The sequence below is a fragment of the Ananas comosus genome, linkage group 7 (genome assembly GCF_001540865.1).
Source record: "Ananas comosus cultivar F153 linkage group 7, ASM154086v1, whole genome shotgun sequence".
NCBI classification, from domain to species: domain Eukaryota; kingdom Viridiplantae; phylum Streptophyta; class Magnoliopsida; order Poales; family Bromeliaceae; genus Ananas; species Ananas comosus.
The window spans coordinates 11695186-11715289 of NC_033627.1; the positions used below are offsets into that span (position 1 = coordinate 11695186).

At 32.7% G+C, this 20104-nt stretch overlaps 1 protein-coding gene and 1 long non-coding RNA gene across 3 annotated transcripts; one reads left to right on the forward strand and one right to left on the reverse strand.

The window, feature by feature from the left end:
- LOC109713019 lies at positions 8419-10730 on the forward strand. Of its 2 annotated transcripts, XR_002217026.1 has the most exons (5): positions 8419-8484; positions 8758-9527; positions 9717-10056; positions 10262-10300; positions 10498-10730. It is a non-coding gene; the product is annotated as an uncharacterized LOC109713019 (long non-coding RNA). The 2 variants fall into 2 exon arrangements; XR_002217025.1 differs by having other exon boundaries at positions 8758-10056.
- LOC109713015 (cytochrome P450 71A1-like) lies at positions 13773-19702 on the reverse strand (the record flags this gene model as incomplete). The annotated part of the gene is given in 2 exon segments (XM_020236927.1): positions 13773-14884; positions 18744-19702. Coding segments are annotated over 2 exon segments (1545 nt in total). The 3' UTR covers positions 13773-14278.

A 20104-nucleotide genomic window follows, 5' to 3' on the forward strand; every position in this document is an offset into this window, starting at 1 on the left:
TTTGATATTTTATATTTTTCAAATTTAAATTTGATCTTAAACTTAAAGTTTGAAATTTAAAATTTAAAATTTTGAATTTAAAATTTGAGATTTTAAATTTTAAATTTTGAAATTTCAAAGTTAAAATTTTAAATTTAAAAATATAAATTTAAAAATTTAAAAATTCAAATCAAATATAATAAGAGAATAATATTATTATTTTTTATTTATAAAAACCCGCTATCTTTCTTATTCCATCTTATCAAACCAAACGCTATTTTTTTTATTCTCAGAAGTAACCTAATTTTCATCCAAACGCAAGATTGATCTAATCCCCGCTCAATTTATATCTATTCCTGGAATAGCAACTTTTTACTTATCCCCAAACCAAACGATACCTTATTAAAGTCTCAACCCATGGAGAAAGAGTTACATAACTCATTTTTTCGCTTTATTTGCAAACGGGGTATCGAGATCAAATTCTGATAGTTCGAGATACGTTAGTCAGAATAGTCAACATTCGCATATTTCGACACAACAATTAGCAAGATACTATTTGTAACAAGTACTTTTGTGGGTTGGTTAATTGGTCACATTTTATTTTATTCATGAGATGGAAATTAAGCACGTGCCGTCCCTCAGATTCCCATCGTTATTTAGTTTTCTCTTATTTAATTTAGTTCATGTTTTTGGATCTAATAAAAATTTCGAGGCAATACATGGGGAAAAGTTTTGATTATCTTCCATTTAATTAAGCCCACATTTTGAATCTATTAAGCGATTTCGAGTCCAAACGTGAAAAAGAGAGAGTTTTGAATATATAATAGAAAAAACTTTAAATATCACTCGTATGATTTTGCACTTTTCACTTTCGTACTCTTTATTTTAAAGTGTATCGATTTAGTATATATCCGGTGGTTTTATTTTTCTCTTTTTATTACTACTTTCACTATTTTTCTTCGTTAAATAAATGACAAAATTAAAACTAAAAAATATTAAAGTAAATATTCGATAAATCTAGCTAGAATATCTGAAGTTTTTTGTATATAATTTGGTGAAATATTAACGGAGGAGCTGACGAATAGAGAAAAATGAAACCAGAGAACACTAAATTGATATATATTAAACCATAGGGAATTAATAAAGTGAGAAAGTACGAAACCACAGTAATGGTATTTGTTGTTTGCCCTATATAATATATAAACGCCGTTCTCTGATGGACAGTCAGTACCTTCAGAGAGGGGCGGCTGGCGAAGATGGCGTCCTGCGTCTGCAAGACCTCGCGGGCGGCCGCCGCGGAGGAGACGACGAGGGTGGGGACGCGGCCCAGCCGGAGGAGCATCAGCGGGCCGTGCCGCGCCGACAGGCGGCGGAGCGAGCGGTGCGGAAGGGGGCCGGCTAGCTGGTGCNCGCTTATATATTTCATATTCAACGGAATGGTACATATTTTTATATGTGAATTATAGCAATATTTTGACATTGATAAATGAACTTTATTGCTCTGTGTGGATATTGGAATAAGTTGTTTATCCTCTAATAACATAAATGTTATGAGAATCTTTGGTTCTAATTAGACAATGGGAGTTTGATTTTAGTTCTTTAAAAGGTTTTAGAATTCATGATCTGATTGGATAATATATTTTATTTAAATTGAGTTCTGCAAAGTTCTTAGCGTTATTTAGTTTTCTCTTATTTAATTAAACCCACATCATCTTACCTTATATTGATTATATTGATGATTTAAAAAATACACTAATCGGTTGGATCTTTGTTACAAGGTCGGTAAATTATATGTTTGTTTTTACTTTATTTGAAACATATTCTAGAATTAGATCTTCATTATCGCGACGTACACAACATATCTTGGAAAATGATTCAGTAAGCATTAAATTCTCATGAATCAATTTTTATTCTTTCTTTCCAGATAACCTCCTTAAAGTCTCAACCCATGGAGAAAGAGTTACATAACTCATTTTTTCTCTTTATTTGCAAACAGGGAATCGAGATCAAATTCTGATAGTTCAAGGTACGTTAGTCAGAATAGTCAACATTCGCATATTTCGACACAACAATTAACAAGATGCTATTTGTAACAAGTACTTTTGTGGGTTGTAATTGGTCACATTTTATTTTATTCATGAGATGGAAATTAAGCACTTGCCGTCCCCTAATATTCTCATTGTTATTTAGTTTCCTCTTATTTAATTAAGTTCATATTTTTGGATCTAATAAAAATTTCGAGGCAATACATGCACATGGGGAAAAGTTCAAATACCACTCTAATGATTTTGCACTTTTCACTTTCGAACTCTATGATTTAAAGTGTATCGATTTAGTATATATCCCGTGGTTTTAGTTTTCTCCTTTTATTTTTTTTTCACTATTTTTTTTTCGTTAAATAAGTGACAAAATTAAAACTAAAAAGTATTAAAGTAAATATTCGATAAATCTAGCTAGAGTATCTGAAGTTTTTTGCATATAATTTAGTAAAATATTAACGGAGGAGCTGACGAAGAGAGAAAAATGAAACCACATAACACTAAATTGGTATAAATTAAACCATAAGGTATTAATAAAGTGTGAAAGTACGAAACCACAGTAATGATATTTGCTGTTTGCCCTATATAATATATAAACGCCGTTCTCTGATGGACAGTCAGTACCTTCAGAGAGGGGCGGCTGGCGAAGATGGCGTCCTGCGTCTGCAAGACCTCGCGGGCGGCCGCCGCGGAGGAGACGACGAGGGTGGGGACGCGGCCCAGCCGGAGGAGCATCAGCGGGCCGTGCCGCGCCGACAGGCGGCGGAGCGAGCGGTGCGGAAGGGGGCCGGCTAGCTGGTGCAGGTTGCCTATGAAGGGGAGCCTCCATGGGGATGGAGGGAGGAGGTTGTTTCCACTTGCAAGACTTGTAGCTACAACTGTGTACAAGAGGAGAAGAATGAGGAGCAGGAGCAGGAGCAGGAGTAGGAGTAGAAGAGAGAGGGTTGGAGTGAGTTGTAGGGGAAGAGCATGCAACGAGTGTTGGACTACTGGAGACATTTTTTCCGGCGCTCAAAATGATCACCTATACGACGGCTATACTAGAACAATGCTTCAATACAACTCACGGAAGAGAAGAGTTGTTAATTTTTTCTTATTAGGGTAAACTTTATATACCACACCTGTATTTTCGTACTTTCTTATTACAGTACATTATGATTTAAAGTGTATCAAATTAGTGTCATGTAGTATTCTTTTTATCTTCTCGTCAGCTTCTCCGTTAATATTTCGTTAAAATATATACAAAAAACATCAGATAGTACACCTAAATTTATCTAATATTTATTTTAGTACCTTTTAGTTTTAACTTTGTCACTGATTTAATGAAAAAAATTAGTAGAATCGAAAATAAAAAGATAAAAATGAAACCATGGAATACTAAATTGATACACGTTAAACCACAGGATACTAAAGTGAGAAAGTGTGAAACCACATGGGTGGTCCTTTTATTTACGACAAATAGGGGTATAAAAGTAAGGCTAAATTATAAAAAAATCTTGCTAAAAATATTATTTTTAATTTTTTTTTAACTTATATTTTGTTTTCTTAAAATTTTAAAAATATTTTCAGCAGGTACGACGTTAATGGAGAGGGCAAAATAATTTTTTAACATATTTATCCTATTTTGAAGGGTATTTTTAGTATAAATTATTAGAAATGGATAGAATAGTGATGAAATCTTGACAGATGAGGACTAAATAGAACAACTTAAAATATTAAGAAGGTAAAATATAAGTTAGCTTGAAAAGTGAAAAAAAAAGGATAAAGTAATTACATAATGCAACTAAGGGGCCGTTTGGTTAGATGTAATTATAAATGTAGTGTAGTTAGAAATACATGCAGTTGAAAATGCGGCAGTTACAACTATATGCATCCTGTTTGGATGTAATAGAAAACGCTGCATGTTTAAATAATTTGTTTGGTTGCATGCAGTTGAGAAATAATTTTTAAAATTTTATCATTATATATATATGATGGTGAGATTATCTCCAACTTAAAAAAGAAAAATATTTTTTGTTTAAAAAATAATTGCATAGGTAAGCATATCTTTTATTTAAAGTTACTTTCTCCAAATACTGCAGTTGGAAATGCCACTAATTTGGGCGTAGTTCGAACTGCTGTAGTTGGGCCTCCTCCAGCAGTTCCTACTGCAGCAGTTAGAGTTAAATAAATCAAATCAAACACCGAATTTGTATTTATATGTAATTACAACTGCGGTGTAATTGCAACTACATACAATTAAATGATCTCTAAATATGAACGCATGAACTAGAGAAATTATATATTGGCATGGATCTTGTTCACCTTATTAGCTGTGAATCATCAATTGTATATCTGTTCATCCATTTTCACTTTTAAACTCATCTTATTTTTACTTGGCGAACCAGATCCAGACAATAAGTTCTCATTTGGAAGTAGTGAAATTACTGTTTTTCTTAAACATTCGTCGAATTTTCTAAAAAAAAAAAGGGAAAAAAGAAAAATCCCATCCGCATGCATTTCTCATGCGCATTTATGGCTCATTTTTTTTTTGCTCTGACAGTTCGGTGAGAGTTGGGTGGTGGGTTAATGGTCAGTGGTGCCGGGGATTTATACAAGGACCAAAAAAAAAAAAAAAAAAAAAAGGTTAATTTTTTACATATGCCTGCAAACATAGTAAATTACAAATATATCATTATAAAATTCAACTTTCGTATGTTGTTTCTATAAAAGTTCTAATATTTTTAAATATTTCTCTCCGGTTTGTTACCGTTAAAGAACTGTTTATATTTTCAATTTTGCCATCACAAATATATTTATCTAAAAATCATAACAGTATAATATATAGAGGTAAAAATGTCAAAAACTAACCAGGCTTAAGTATTTAACCTATGATTAATTAAATTTTTCTAACGGATTCTAACGACAGGAACATATTTGAAAATATCAAAATTTTTATAGGGACAACATATGAAAGTTGAACTTTGTAGAAATATATTTGTCATTCACTATACTTGCAGAAACCTGTATGAAATTAACCCATAAAAATATTGAAAAATAGAGAAATGCTAAGTGATTGTTTGATACGGCATAAAACGAATTAAAAAATTATTTTCAATATGAAAAAATATTTTTTCGTTTATTTATTTAGACGTAAAATATTTTTTAATAAAAATATTTTTACAAATTAAAAAAAATTTAATATTTTCAATTTTAGTTCCTTTTAAGCGAAAACAAAAACTTCCCTCTCTTTCTGTTTCTATTAATATACTATTATATAATATTTTTTATTTTTAAATATATATTTATACATTACATATTGTATTATATATGTTTTATTATATATTATGTTATATATATATAAATTATTATATATTATATAATATAATTTTCAATGTATAGTATAATTTTGAATAATATTTAAATTATAAATATAGATGATGATGGTAATAATTACTCGTATAATTATTAAAATACTTTCATAATAGTTAACAATACATAATTTGCATTATTATAATATATAATTAGATGACTTAATAGTATTTATAAGAAATATCTAGTCCATCCGTTATATATCATCAAAATTAATTAATAAATAATTAGGATAATTTTAACAAAATTGTAAGGAACCAATAATAACTTAATTAATAAATATACGTTTTCAATTATATAATAATCACATAATTATATACGATAAAACAAACATTCAAATAAACTGTGTTTCTTTCTCCCTCTTCATCATTGTAAATTCAGTCATTAAAATAAAAAAAATTTGACTAAAAAGTTTTTTTTTTTTGGCTAAATTACCTAAAACATTTATGTTAAAACCAATTTTTCACTTTCCACTCCTGTCATTTAATAACCTACACTTTGCCTCCTAGTAAAATAAAAATGTTCACAGGAGGATACAGTGTGTAATATGATGACAAAATGATCATTTTGTCCTGCACCATTTTCGCCTCCTCCTTCATCTTGCTTATCCGTCGTCTCGATCGGCCGTGATTCCTCTCCATTTTCTTCTCCATCTGCTCCCCTTCTCCTCCTGCACTCTCGTCGCCCCTCTATTTTGGCGACGATAGGCAGAAAATCGAGGTGGGTCTGGATGGAAAGGTGGGCAAAGGCAATGAGGGCGAATGTGAGGCGACGAAGAAGGTCGAGAGGGTATTTGTGGGCGCGGACGGAGACGTGGGCGAGGGCAAGGCAGTGAAGGAGAGCGAGGCGGCGAGGTGGCGAGGCGGATGAGGGCGAAGCACAGTAAAAGGCGGAGGGTATTTTTGGCATAAAAAAATATTTTATAACGGAACCCTAACGGATCACTAATGGTAGAAAGTGAAGTGAACATTTTTCATTTACAAGGGGGCAGAGTGTAGGTTTTAAATGACAGGAGGGAAAGTGAAAAATCGGGTTTTGAAAGAAAGGTTTTCTGTAATTTAGCCTTTTTGTTCCCTATGATAGAGATTAAAAAGAAAAATAAAATAGAGGTAGATAAAGCTGTAACACACGGCTATTACAGTATATATACTTGTAAGTTTTTAGCCATTAGATTTACTCTTTGAACCATTTCCACCAGTTACAACCAACCATCCACTCAAACCTAGGAAATCATTATCATTCTAATCGCATATCCTTTAATCCAATAGCCGAACATCTTTAAACATTAATAACTTGATACTTTTAAAAGTATAGAAGCTCAATTCTCTCTCTCTCTCTCTCTCTCTCTCTCTCTCTCTCTCTCTCTATATATATATATATAAAGCTAGGCTGGAATACTATTGATAGCAAAAGGTCATTTTTGTTATCAAGTTTTTAGTCCTTGGATGAGAAATTGTAGGATTAGAATAGTATTAGTCCCTTAGGGTTGAGTCGTTCCCATTGTTTTATAATATTTAATCCAATGGTTAGAAATGATGAAAGAAATTGATCCAAAGACTAAAAATTTGAGAGCAAAAAAGGTCTTATACTATCAATAGTATTTTAGCCCAACTATATATATATATATTCGAGTTATATTGAGTCGAACACGTACGAATGACCTGACCTCAGCTCGTGTACAGCTTCACTACAATAAAAATGGTGTATAGCAACACTTTTAAATATTGGTATATGTCAAAAAAATGCTGCAGGCTAAATTACCAGCACTTTTTAAAAGTGTTGCTATATGTGGGGTCGCTATAGGTAGGGCCGCCTTAATATTTGGCACCCGCTCCTTCAACTACCTGTGGCGGAGGGATATGTGGTGATCATAGCCCTCTACGATCCCTACAAGATTCTCGCGGCCGAATTTCAGCCTCGGCTGCGGCGGCGGAGGAGGAGAAGGGAAGATGGTGATCAATTTTTCTTTTTTTTTTTTTTATTTATAATCGGGCCGAGTAGGCAGAGTGTGGTTGGTTGAGTAGAGGAACTTTTTGTTTTTGATTGGATTGGACTTTATATTTATATCTTAGTAGATTTTTTTAAAAAATTTTGATATAAATGAGACACTTATATAAAAATGTTCCAAAAATATGTTTTTATAATATAATTCTGTTATAGTGTTATTAAAATTTTGAGCTGAAAAATTTAATTTGTGTTCGACTTAATTTAATAAAAAAGTTGATCAACTTCAAATTTATTTCGAGTGGAATATAAATTGGCTGGCGAGTGTAATTGCGGGCCCTATCTTGCTCTGAAAAAATACAACAACCAACCACTCTAGTAACTATTGTTATGTACCGGGTTGCTGGTAGGCACTAATAAAATAAAAAAGTGATAAATCATACATTTAATAAGGACATAGAAAATCACGCTACAAGCTAAAAAATTAGAAACTATCGTCCTAAATAAAAAAAGTAATAATATATTATTAATATGTTATCCCATAATGAATTGTTGAAAGTAAAATTATCATTTCATTAATTTAATGGGGGTTTAACTCTCCTTAAATTCCGAGCAACTTATGGTTACGGCATGGGCATTTGTAATAAATTTATGGCAAAACTTCAAAAAAAACCCGTGGTTTCGTAGTTTCTCACTTTGCCCCCCTGTGGTTTAAAATGTATCAAATTGCCCCACTGTGTTTTCGTTTTTATCTTTTCGGTAGCTTTTTCGTTAACATTTCATTAAATTATAGAGTAATGCTTCTATACTTTTTTTTTTTGGTTACCGTTCATTCACGCGTATTCAACGGCTCAGATTTAGTTTTTTTTAAATTGTGACCTGCAATAGCAGGTCAATTTGGGAGAGGTACCGGTTACCAGGTACCTCAAAAAAGGATATTTTTGTCTTTTAATACATAGGCAATTTAGTCATTTTACATCTACTATATTTTCAAAATTTTTATTTTTTCTTTGTTTTCTTTTTCTCTCTCTATCTTTCCTTTCATAATTTGGCATTTCATATNCCCACGCCTAGCCTCGCCCCCGCCGCAGTCCCCGCTCCGCTCCGCCCTTGAGATGGAAGAGTTTTTCGCTGATGCGGAGAGATTCCAACAGCAAATATCTATGGAGAAGTATGCCTTTTTTGTTAAGTTCTTTATTTTTCTCCGTTCCTTTTCCTTTCTCTAGTCTAGATGGTGTAGTCTAGAGCTTCTTGAATGGAATAAGGTGATGGGGCTAGTTTTCGAGGCGGAATTCATAAATACATGTCATCATACTTACATATAAGCCTTATAGATGTTGTAGATTAGATCTACTAGTTTACTTTAAATGTATGTGCTCGTGCGGATGCTTATAGATACGTGCAAGTACGTGCACTAATAGTTTGGTGGGATTATATTTTGTAGGTACAACTTTGATCCGATAAACGACTACCCGCTCCCGGGGAGGTATGAATGGGTGAAGCTGGATTACTAGGGCTTGAAGTATCAAAATCTTCATCTGGCAACAGTTTCTTTCCCTTTCTCAACCTCTCCAATTGTCCTTAACTTCTCCTCTCTGTGTTGTAAAAATAGCAAATCTAACTAGTTTGTAGCCTCTAATTATCTGTACCATAGAGAATTGGTGATGAGTTGCACCTTGGAAAGAAAAGAAGGACAAAACAAAAGGAAAAAAAAAAAAGCCCCTAACTCCTGAACTTCACTGTTACTCTTACAAGGTCATCATTCTCTATAAGTCACAAATGTTGTTCAAATTTTCTCTCTTTAAGTATTATGTTCACAATCTCTTCTTGGTCTGTGTGGGTTCTGGACAGTGTAGTCAGATTAACTTTCGTCTATATTGCTGCTGAATGGCTAATGGACCTGAAAAAGAAAAGCTCATTGGCTGATGGACCTGATGGACAAAAGCTCATTGAATGTGGCCAAGTCCATGTTGGCTCGATGATAATTAGAGGGAATGAGTATTGTGGGCTAGTTACAATGAATATATATATTTTTTCTTTGTTATGGTTTACTTATTTCTCTTTGATTGGTTGATGATCACTAATTCATTGTGATGTAGTGGTATTAAAGATGGAGTGCATATTTAGAACCCTTTCACTGAGCATCAACCATAAGCCATATTAATTCTGTTCAAGCTTTTTATCGTGCTGCGTTTCACTAGCATTTGAATTGCGGTATCAATCATTTTGCCCTGATTCTTCTCTCTTTTTTCTTTTAATTTGTGAAACAGGTTCGTTTTCTTACTAAAATTTATCATCCCAATATTGACAAGGCAAGTAGTAAGATTATCTTAGGTTATCTTTTGCTGTCTATTAACATCTTTGAGGATTTGTAAATTTAATACAACGACTTTATTTATGCAGCTTGGAAGGATATGCTTTGACATTTTAAAGGACAAATGGAGTCCTGCCCTCCAGATAAGGACAGTTCTATTGAGATAGCATGATCGTTTCTTTGTGGTGATGCGCTTTTATATTTAGTAACAACCATTGCAAGAAATGCATTTTGCTTGAATTTAGCAGCCTTTCTCATGATATTCTAAATAATATCTATCTTTCTTTATTATGTAAGAAATTGTTCTCGTTGTGTCAGTATTGTTTTCTAGTATTCAGGCACTTCTTAGTGCGCCAAACCTGGATGACCCACTGTCGGACAACATAGCTAAATATTGGAAGGCCAATGAAGCAGAGGCTATTGAAACCGGTAAGGCCATGAATTACCTGAATGGAATATTGTTGAGATTCATTCAACTGCTAATATTGTTGATTTACTTGCAATTATGCTTTACATATAATTCTTCAGATGAAAATAATACTTAGATATTCTTATTGGCTTTCAAATTGGTGTCTCTTGCTCTATTTGTTAATCTTACAGTGGAACTCATAGTCTGACTTTTTTTTTCTCTCAGATTTTGTACTCGAAAGAAGTGAAAGCGCACCTTTTGCAGGTAAAATATGGAATATTTGTAAATCTTAAGGTTTAAGTCATAAGTTTCAGTTTTTCTCCACATTTAAGCTTTTTTTTTTTACTGACTTGCTAATTGTTGATTTGGTTTAACTTGTTGACTAATTTGCTAATTGAATTTTTGGTTTAACTTGTTGACTAATTTGCTAATTTAATTTTATATTACTTAATACTCTTTAGGTTGCAGGTGGCAATAATTCGAATGATTCATCTCCAAACAATTATTTTTCAAATGCAAGTCACGAGCTTGGAGGGAATGAGATTATATGTATAGATGTTAGATGAGATTATGTATTTTGGTTTACATTCGAGCTTTGAGGGAACGAGATTATGTATAGATGTTGGATGAGATTATGTATTTTGGTTTACATATTATGTTGAATTATAAAGTTTTTAATAATGTTAATGAATTGTGTTGCTTCTTGTTAAGAATTGTGTTGCTTTTTGTATTGCTAATATATATTTTTAATAAATTTTTAATTTTTTGCTCATAAATGGAAGCTAAATTAATTATTTTAATNTTATATACAAAAAACTTCAGATACCCATCTAGATTTATCAAATGTTCACTTTAGTACCCTTTAATTTTAACTTTATCACTGATTTAAGAAAAAAAAATAATAAAATGATAAAAAAAAGAGAAAAAATAAACCACAGGGGGCAAATTGATACATTGTAAACCACAGGGGGCAAATTGATACATTGTAAACCACAGGGGGGCAAAGTGAGAAACTACGAAACCACAGGAGGGTTTTTGAAGTTTTCCCTAAATTTATATATTAAAAGGGGTATACATAATAATTTAAATTTGAAATTTTAAAAGAACATATTTAAAATTGCCCCATTATTTTTTTTTCGTTGCTTAAAAATTTATTTCCCTTTCTCTTTTATTACATTGTTTTGTAATTGTATAATGTAATATATATTATTTTATATAATTCATATTATTACTTCTTGCCTTATACTCTATTATGATCCCTACAATGTTATTGATGACTTAGACAACATTATAAATAAATCCTAAATACTATCATGAAATCCTAGACACCACTATTAAACTCTAGATACCATAATTAAGCTCTAAATTCTCTGTATATAGATACCAACACATTAATAATATAAAAGGGCATAAATTGCGAGCGCACATTATTCTTACAATTATAATGTTGCTGGAGGTAGTACGGAGTGCAAGCACGCCCCCCACTTCAATAAACTTCTCAATTCATCTCATAGTTTAATTTAAGTAATTATCCAAATTTGAAATAGAAGAAGCAAAATGCTATTCGTACATTTATATATGTGTGTAAATGTGATATCCTAAGATTTGGAATAGTATTATATATAAGATATATTATGACGAAATCTCTTTACCGGCTATAACATTTTAGGCGGTGGTTACATTCAAGAGGTTGAAAAAGTTAAACATGGTAAGACTATAGTAATGTTAGGATAAGTGATCCACTGAAAAGTGGGGCGTTACAGTTGGTATCAGAGCTAATCATCAATCGAAAGTATGAGATAAGTTTTGGCTTAGCCGAGGTCACACTATATGTCTTATATCGTCTGATATTTGTGAATGTACTTGAAACAAGAGGAGAAGAACATGACAACTTAGGAAACTCGTTTATATTAATTGCTAGCATGCATTCTTTGTTATTTCTTAAAGTTGACTACTTTAAATTAGTAAAATATGAAGTTAGATGATTACTTATAAAATTTGAATGTTTGCATGGTAAATATAAAATTTTAAAAGGTTAGACAACTATTTATAAATGGGCAAAAGTTTGGATGGTTCCACTACATTAAACCCTAATTTTTTTGGTAGTTTTTACACAACCAATTAATGTACTCTTTTAATGTGAGGATTATACTACATATAAGATATATTTTAAGACCTACGTGGTGTTGAGCTTTCAAAATAACCTACTATTATGTCTTGAAGGGCTCAAAAGATTTTAAAAATACTAAATAAATTTTATTGCGCCATGTAAGATAAGAAAAAGTACAATTAGAAATAATATGAAAATCTTATATCAAAATGATGTTTTGAAACTTCTTGTATTTATATGCAATGTGAATGTTTCTAATTAAATATTATTATTTTTACATAAAATAACTGTGAGAAAAAAAAATCACATACACTACAAGAAAAAGCGCTTGTAGAGGCGGTTCTCAAGAGGTGGTTGTTATGACCGCCTCTAAGCTACATATTAGAGACATAGGGCCTGTTTGGCCTAGCTTTTGAAAAAGTGATTTCTAAAAAAGTGATTTTGGTTTAGAAAAGTGATTTCTGTTAAAAGCTGTAGAGCGTTTGGCTGAGTCTGATAGAAAAGTGATTGTGCTGAAGTGATTTTAGAAAGCTGTTTGGCAAATCTTTTTTGCTGAAGTGATTTTGTAATGCTATTTAACATTAGTTATTTTTAAAACACACTAATATCACNGATTATTATGATATTTTTTATGTAGAGGCGGTTTAAACCGCCTCTATATAATAACATGCCTCTTACCCGTAGAGGCGGTTTAAACCGCCTCTACAAAATAATATTTGTAGAGGCGGTTTAAACCATCTGTAAATTATTATTTAATAAATAAAAAATATAAAATAAAACAAAATAAATAAATTCGTAGGGGTGGTCTAAACCGCCTCTATAGGACCGTCTCTAAGCTCCCCCGGCGGTCGCTCAAACCGCCTCTACATTGTAGAGGCGCTGTCTACGCCGGCGGTCTAGAGGCGGTTGCGGAAACCGCCTCTACAAATCATAGAGGTGGTTTAAACCGCCTCTACGACAGCTAAAAACCGCCTCTATGAGCATCTTTTCTTGTAGTGATACACAATTCTCTGAAAAAAAAAAGAAAGAAAAAACCATTATAAATATGTCAAAATCAAAATATAATAATTGATCCTTAATCATGTTAGATTAGAAAAGTAACCTTAGTATTTTACACTTTCTCAACTCGTATTTGTTCTGACTTGAATAATTTCAATCAATCAAATTAAAAGTTTAATAAAATAATATTACAATCTATTATTTAAAAAAATATAAATTTAAATATAATGTATATTCATATACATTATATAATATAAAATTAATTCATGTTTGTATCAGGTTGGATATAGATAAAATCCATATATATATTCGAATCCAAATCAATTTGAATTTTGTTTTTAATTCCCGTATTCGAAATCATATTAGTTTAGCATATGGTAAATCCGGCCCCTTTTAACTAGGGATTCGAATAAAATTTTGAATGTCGGTATCTAGGGACATCCCAAATTGGGTCTAACGAAATTACCAATTCAAATAGGTCAAATTCAGACAAAGAGTACACTTCAATTTGTCCCGTTGGTTTTGTCGACCATTTTGTCATCCTCATTAATGTTTGAAAAGTCGCACTTCATTGTCTCACAAAGAGTTTACTTGCTGCGCTTAACTCATATTTTATTGGACTAAAGAAAAACAAAAACCTTTAAATTATTGCAATTTTTTATAATAACATCATGCGCATATTTCCAACATACAAATCTCAAACAAATGCTATGCTGGCTATTTATTATTGGATTACAATACGTCCAACTTTCTGTCCCGTGACAATAGACTCAGAAGACTAATAAGTTGAGTGGAGGTATGGTCCATAAGAGACCTAACAGCAAGAGGCCCGGCAAAAGATCCAACGTTCAAGTAGGTTGAGTCAGATCGAAGCCCGCGAGCACTGTGGCTGAGCCTTAAGTGTGATGGATGCGCCCTTTCTATCAGCACGTACTTTTGGGATAGTTGATTGGCGCTTACGATCCACATGTTAGACATTCTTTCTTTTTCTCTTATTTATCTATTTATTTATTCCAATCAACCCCATACGTAAGCATCTTTGCTTATACACTTATATATTTAAGTAGTGAAACATGATTTGAATCAAAGACCTATATAGGTATAGCCAGTAGCTGAATACCATAAACCCTAGCTCAGCAAGGCTTAGCTACCAGTTGGAGACTATTCTTCCTCCTCACAGTTTGGCCAAACACCTCATCCATGTCCAGCTCCTCCCCTCTCTTCTCATTGGGCAGTTCCCAATCAAACCTGTGAACAACATTGGCAAGGGCCAGCTCAAGCACCACCACTGCAAACCCTATCCCAGGGCACACCCTCCTCCCCCCACCAAATGGCAAAAGCTCATAATCTTGCCCCTTGAAATCAATAGAGTTACCAAAAAACCTCTCAGGTTTGAACTCCTCTGGGTCCTCCCACACTCCTGGGTCCCTCCCTATGGCCCATACATTGACAAAAACCCTAGTTTTTTTAGGAATGTCATAGCCTTGCATCTTGGTATCCTGCATGAGCTCTCTGGGGACTAGTAAGGGCCCTGGTGGGTGCAGCCTTAGGGTTTCCTTTATCACAGCCTTTAGGTAGGGCATGGAGGCTAAGTCTTCTTCGCTTACCGTCGGGTTCGAGCCTACGATGCCTCTGATCTCTTCTTTCAGCTTCTTCATCGCCTTAGGGTTTCGGACGAGCTCCGCCATCGTCCATTCCATTACGATGTACGTCGAGTCCGTCCCCGCGCCAAACAAGTCCTGTTGCCATAGGAGTACAATTGTGTGATGGCCGGGTCTAGCATTATAGAGCTAACTAAGAAGATGTTGGACATGTAAATAATTGCATAGTTATGTATTTGATTATAGTAAAAGCGTGCAGAACTACATCAGAACTATAGACCATTTTGAGTTTGCTATCCAATTTTTCAAAATTTTTATTTTACTATACAATTCTTCAATTTGTTTGATTTGAGTCAATGTCCAGCTTACCTTCTTCCATACATTTTAGCTCATGTCCAACTTACTTTCTTCCATACAAAAAATATGCATCAATTCTATCGGTATATTATAAGTTCAACAACTTTATTTAAACAACACTTTTAAATGAGTTCTGATTAGACCATTAAGGTCCTTAGCGGATCAAAAGTAAATAATTGGCAAAATAGTACTGCTACTTGTTGGGCCAAGTTGGGCCAAAAATTTTAGGACCGGAAACTTATTGTTTTCGATTTCTTTGATCGGTCGTGCCCGATAGGGCCCGCGGATAGAAAAAGAGTACAAACATTTTCTGATGAGAAAATAAGTTTCACAAGAATTTCACAAGAGTTTGTCGTAAAGTAAATTCACTCGTTACTCTACATTCGTAGAACACCGTAATTGACTTCGCTCTAAATGGTCTTGCAGTCAATTACATATGCAAGAAAAAGAAATGTAAAAGATAATAAAAAGTAACTATTTTAATTTTTTTTTCACCCTATTATGTACTAGTGTAGAAATCTTCAATAAAGAAAAAAAAAGTAAGATAATTGCAATTCTAAAGCCATTATAATAAATAAATGTTACAAATGAATATATATCTATACTATATATAAAAGCACGTATATTCAAATTTGGGTATGTCGACAGACCCATTTTTCGGCGAAAAAATTAGCGCACATTTTCCTCTTTCCTTATGAAAAATTTTAAATATAAGAATAAAAATAGAAATAGAAACAGCAATGAATATGTAAGTTCTCTATAACAGATTACTGATATGAAAATTCTAAAATATAAATTTTTCTATTTAATTTCAAAAGTAAGTTTTCTATAATAGATTACGGGTGTGAAAATCCTATAAAAGATATTTTTCTATTTTATTTTAAAATATCTTTTTTAGATATTATCTATTTAATTTCAAAATATATTTTCTTTTTAAGATAACGGATTTTATTTTTCTATTTAATTTAAAAAATTTATTTCCTAACAGATTTTATTTTTCTATTTAATTTCAAAAGTAATTTTTGCATTAGAGATTATTGTTAATTATTTATCATTTAAAGCATATCTTTCTTAATAGCGTGATTTATTATTTTAAATTTTTTAGATACATATTTGGCAATCATATAAAATATGGCCTAAAATTAAAAAATAATTTAAAAAAATTATAATTTTTTTTAATAATTATTACGTGCATTTTCACGTACATTTTACTAGTATATATATATATATATATAGAGAGAGAGAGAGAGAGAGAGAGAGTAGAGCTATTATACTATTGGAAGTATAAAATAGTTTGTGTTTCCGATTTTTTACCCTTAGATCAACCCCATTAATTATTTTTAACCATTGGATTAATATTATTAACCAATAGGGACCACTCAACCCTAAGGGGACTGCTATCATCCCAACTATAGAATTTTTGATTCCAGGGCTAAAAAATCGAAAGCACCAACTACTTTATACTTCCGATAGTATAGTAGCTCTACACTATGGGCGTGTTTGGTTCGCTAAATATTAACTCCGAAATCGGAATCGGAATGATCCATTTCGATTCTAGACGTTTGGTATGTCGTAATCTCATTCCGATTCCGTTTCTATTCTGGAATGGGAATCGGCTAATCAGGGTAGAAACGAATCCGGCCTCTCGTATCCAGGATTGAAAATTGAATTATGACTTAATTATTTTATACACCCCCGCGCGCTCGTATCTCCCCAAGCTTCATCCCTCCTGTAAGTAATTCCTCCCCCTTTTCTCTCTAATCCCTCTCTTATTATTATTATTTTTATTATTCTCAAAAGTCACATGGACTTTGGACTTTCTCTAAAAAAAAAAAAAAAAAACAAAAAAAAACTTAAGAAGAAGAAAAAGTCATATGAACATTAGTAATTATGAGATCATACTTTCTTTTGTCCTTGTTACTAAGAAGTAAATTTTTTTTTTTTTGATGTTAATATCACATATGGTGCTACTATGTTAAGAGGGAAAAAAATCTAGATTTTGATAAAAAAGAAAATTCTTATATAATAAGGTGTTGATACAAAATCATAGGATTTTGAATTGTGGTATTTTTTTTTAATTATAATAACTAGTTGAATAAAAATAATATATTGTATGCGAGATCATATATAGTAATGCTCTTTATATTTATTTTATATTTTTTCTTACTTTATGTCAGGATGGCCCGCCTTCCTTTAATTTCAAGAAGAAGAAGACAAATCTATGTTATTTTGAGCATGTATTTTATTTTTATATTTTTTTTCCTAATAATGTCATGGTGGTATTACATGTCGCTAACTTATAAAAGAACAAAACAATTAAAAAAACCAAAAAAAGATAGAAAACAATTACGATTTGAAAACTTACATAAAATAATAACAGAAAGTGATATAAAATGTGTGAGCCAATTGAGAATGGATCGACGTACGTTCTATATTCTTTGCGAAATGGTAAGAGATGTCGGTGGATTGAGAGGTACTCGAAATATGTCATTAGTGACAAATTTTTTTTTCAGGCTGTTTGGAATAATAATATATTATTTTGGATAATTTTATATTGTTACCAGTAATGTTAGTTTGCTATATATTGATCTTGAAAATATGAGTTCTCTTTTACTTTTTTTCTTTGTGGAAATGATTATGTTTTGATAACTATTCTATTTATTAAAATTATATAAAATTTTATTATTTATATATTACCATGTAATTATTACAATAAAAATAATAATAAATAATTTATTTTCATATTAAATAATATAAAATATAATTTTTTTTTACTTTTTATTCATTATTTTGTAAGTTGCTCATTTATATTTTAAATAGAGTATTCAAAATAGTTAAAAGTAATTAAAATGTATTATAAGGGTAAAATTGGTATATTAATTTGATTCCATTTTTGATAACTAGCTGAACCAAACACCGACAATAAGAATGGTTCATTTCGATTTTGATTCAACCAAACACCGACAATAAGAATGGTTTATTTTTCCTAATAATGTCATGGTGGTATTTTTTTTTTTTACTTTTTATTCATTATTTTACAAGTTGCTCATTTATATTTTAAATAGAGTATTCAAAATAGTTAAAAGTAATTAAAATGTATTATAAGGGTAAAATTGGTATATTAATTTGATTCCATTTTTGATAACTAGCTGAACCAAACACCGACAATAAGAATGGTTCATTTCGATTTTGATTCAACCAAACACCGACAATAAGAATGGTTTATTTTTCCTAATAATGTCATGGTGGTATTTTTTTTTTTTACTTTTTATTCATTATTTTACAAGTTGCTCATTTATATTTTAAATAGAGTATTCAAAATAGTTAAAAGTAATTAAAATGTATTATAAGGGTAAAATTGGTATATTAATTTGATTCTATTTTTGATAACTAGCTGAACCAAACACCGACAATAAGAATGGTTCATTTCGATTTTGATTCAGGTGGCGAACCAAACAAAATTAGGTAATAAGTCATTCCGATTTCAATTCTATCTTATTCCCATTCCGTTTCCGATTTTGATTCCGACTTCAAACCAAACACACCCTATATATATATATATATTGCAAGGAAAAAAGAACAAGAAAACTGTAAACAACCAAGCAAATTAACTAAATTAACCAACTGGTATTAATATTACCGTAACAATGGCTTTGATGTTCTCCTTGCCAAAGGAAACGCCCATGGTGTTATCTTTCACCGCAGAGAGCAAGACGTCGACGAAGCATTCGGGCTCACGATCATGATGATCACCGTGATCCCGCGACCGAGCGAGGCGCTGTTCGATGATCGCCTCAAGAATGTCGCTCGCTGTCGCCATCGTCGTCTTCAACTTCGCGTCGAGCCCGGTTAGTTTACCAGCCCATGAAAGTGCAGGAAAATAGTCCCCAACATGAAACGAACCGAGCATTAAAGAACACTCTTGGATCATCAAGTGTAGAACACTATCCCACTCCTCTTCTCTTGAGGGTTTTCCTACGATCACTCTACTTATGATATGCTTAGATAGAGAGGCGAAAAGCTCGCTCATGTTTACAGTGGAACGCGAAGCAGAAGCTCGCGCGATCGCCGCGACCAATAAGGCCACTTCTTGCTCTCGTATGAGCTTAAACGAGTCGACCATTTTGGAGCTCATGAGGTGGAGAACACTTAGCTTTTTCACCTGTCTCCAGTAGTCGCCGTAGGGCGCGAAGGCGATGTCTTTGTTGTCGTAGAAGAGGGTGGCGGGCACCTTCAGCGAAGGCCGGCTCGCGAAGAGGTTGTCTTGGGTCTTCAAGACCTCCCGCGCGGTGTCGACGGAGGACGCGATGAGGGCCGGGACGTGGCCTAGTTTGAGGAGCAGGAGAGGCCCGTGCCGGAGAGACATGCCGTGGAGCGTGCGGTGGGGGAGGGGGCCGAGTTGGTGGAGGTTGCCGAGGATCGGGAGCCCGCGGGGGGAAGGTGGAGGGCATGACAGCTTCTTGGAGAAGTATGGTGTTATGGCATGGTGTAGTAGTAGAAGTAGGAAGAGGATGAAGAGGAGGGAGGTGATCATAGAGGGAGGAGAGAGCAAGTGCAATGAAAGAGTAAGAGGAGACATGGGAATAGAATAGAGTTTACTTTACATAATGCTAAAGGGTTGTAGGATATAGGGATGTTATATATAGAAAAGTTGGTGCTATCTGTAACTGAATAAGTTATTTGTTGAATAGTATAAGTAAAAATAATTAAAGAGTTAAATCTAACGGCATAATACTCGATAGCATCAAGCATTTGGTACTATCGATAGTATCGCAGCCGGGCTTCTATTTGTAACTGATCTCGAAGACAGAAAATTTCTGCACACTAGATATCTGACTATCTATTAAAAATATTAAATTATGTAAAATAGTAATTATTTTTTAAAAGTTTAAGCTATTTAAAATGTGATGTCTTTATATTTGTATATTCAATGCTCCCTGTGGATTTAGTTAAATAGGAAGAAATTAAATAATACTAGAAGTCTAGGGAGAGTCCGGGACT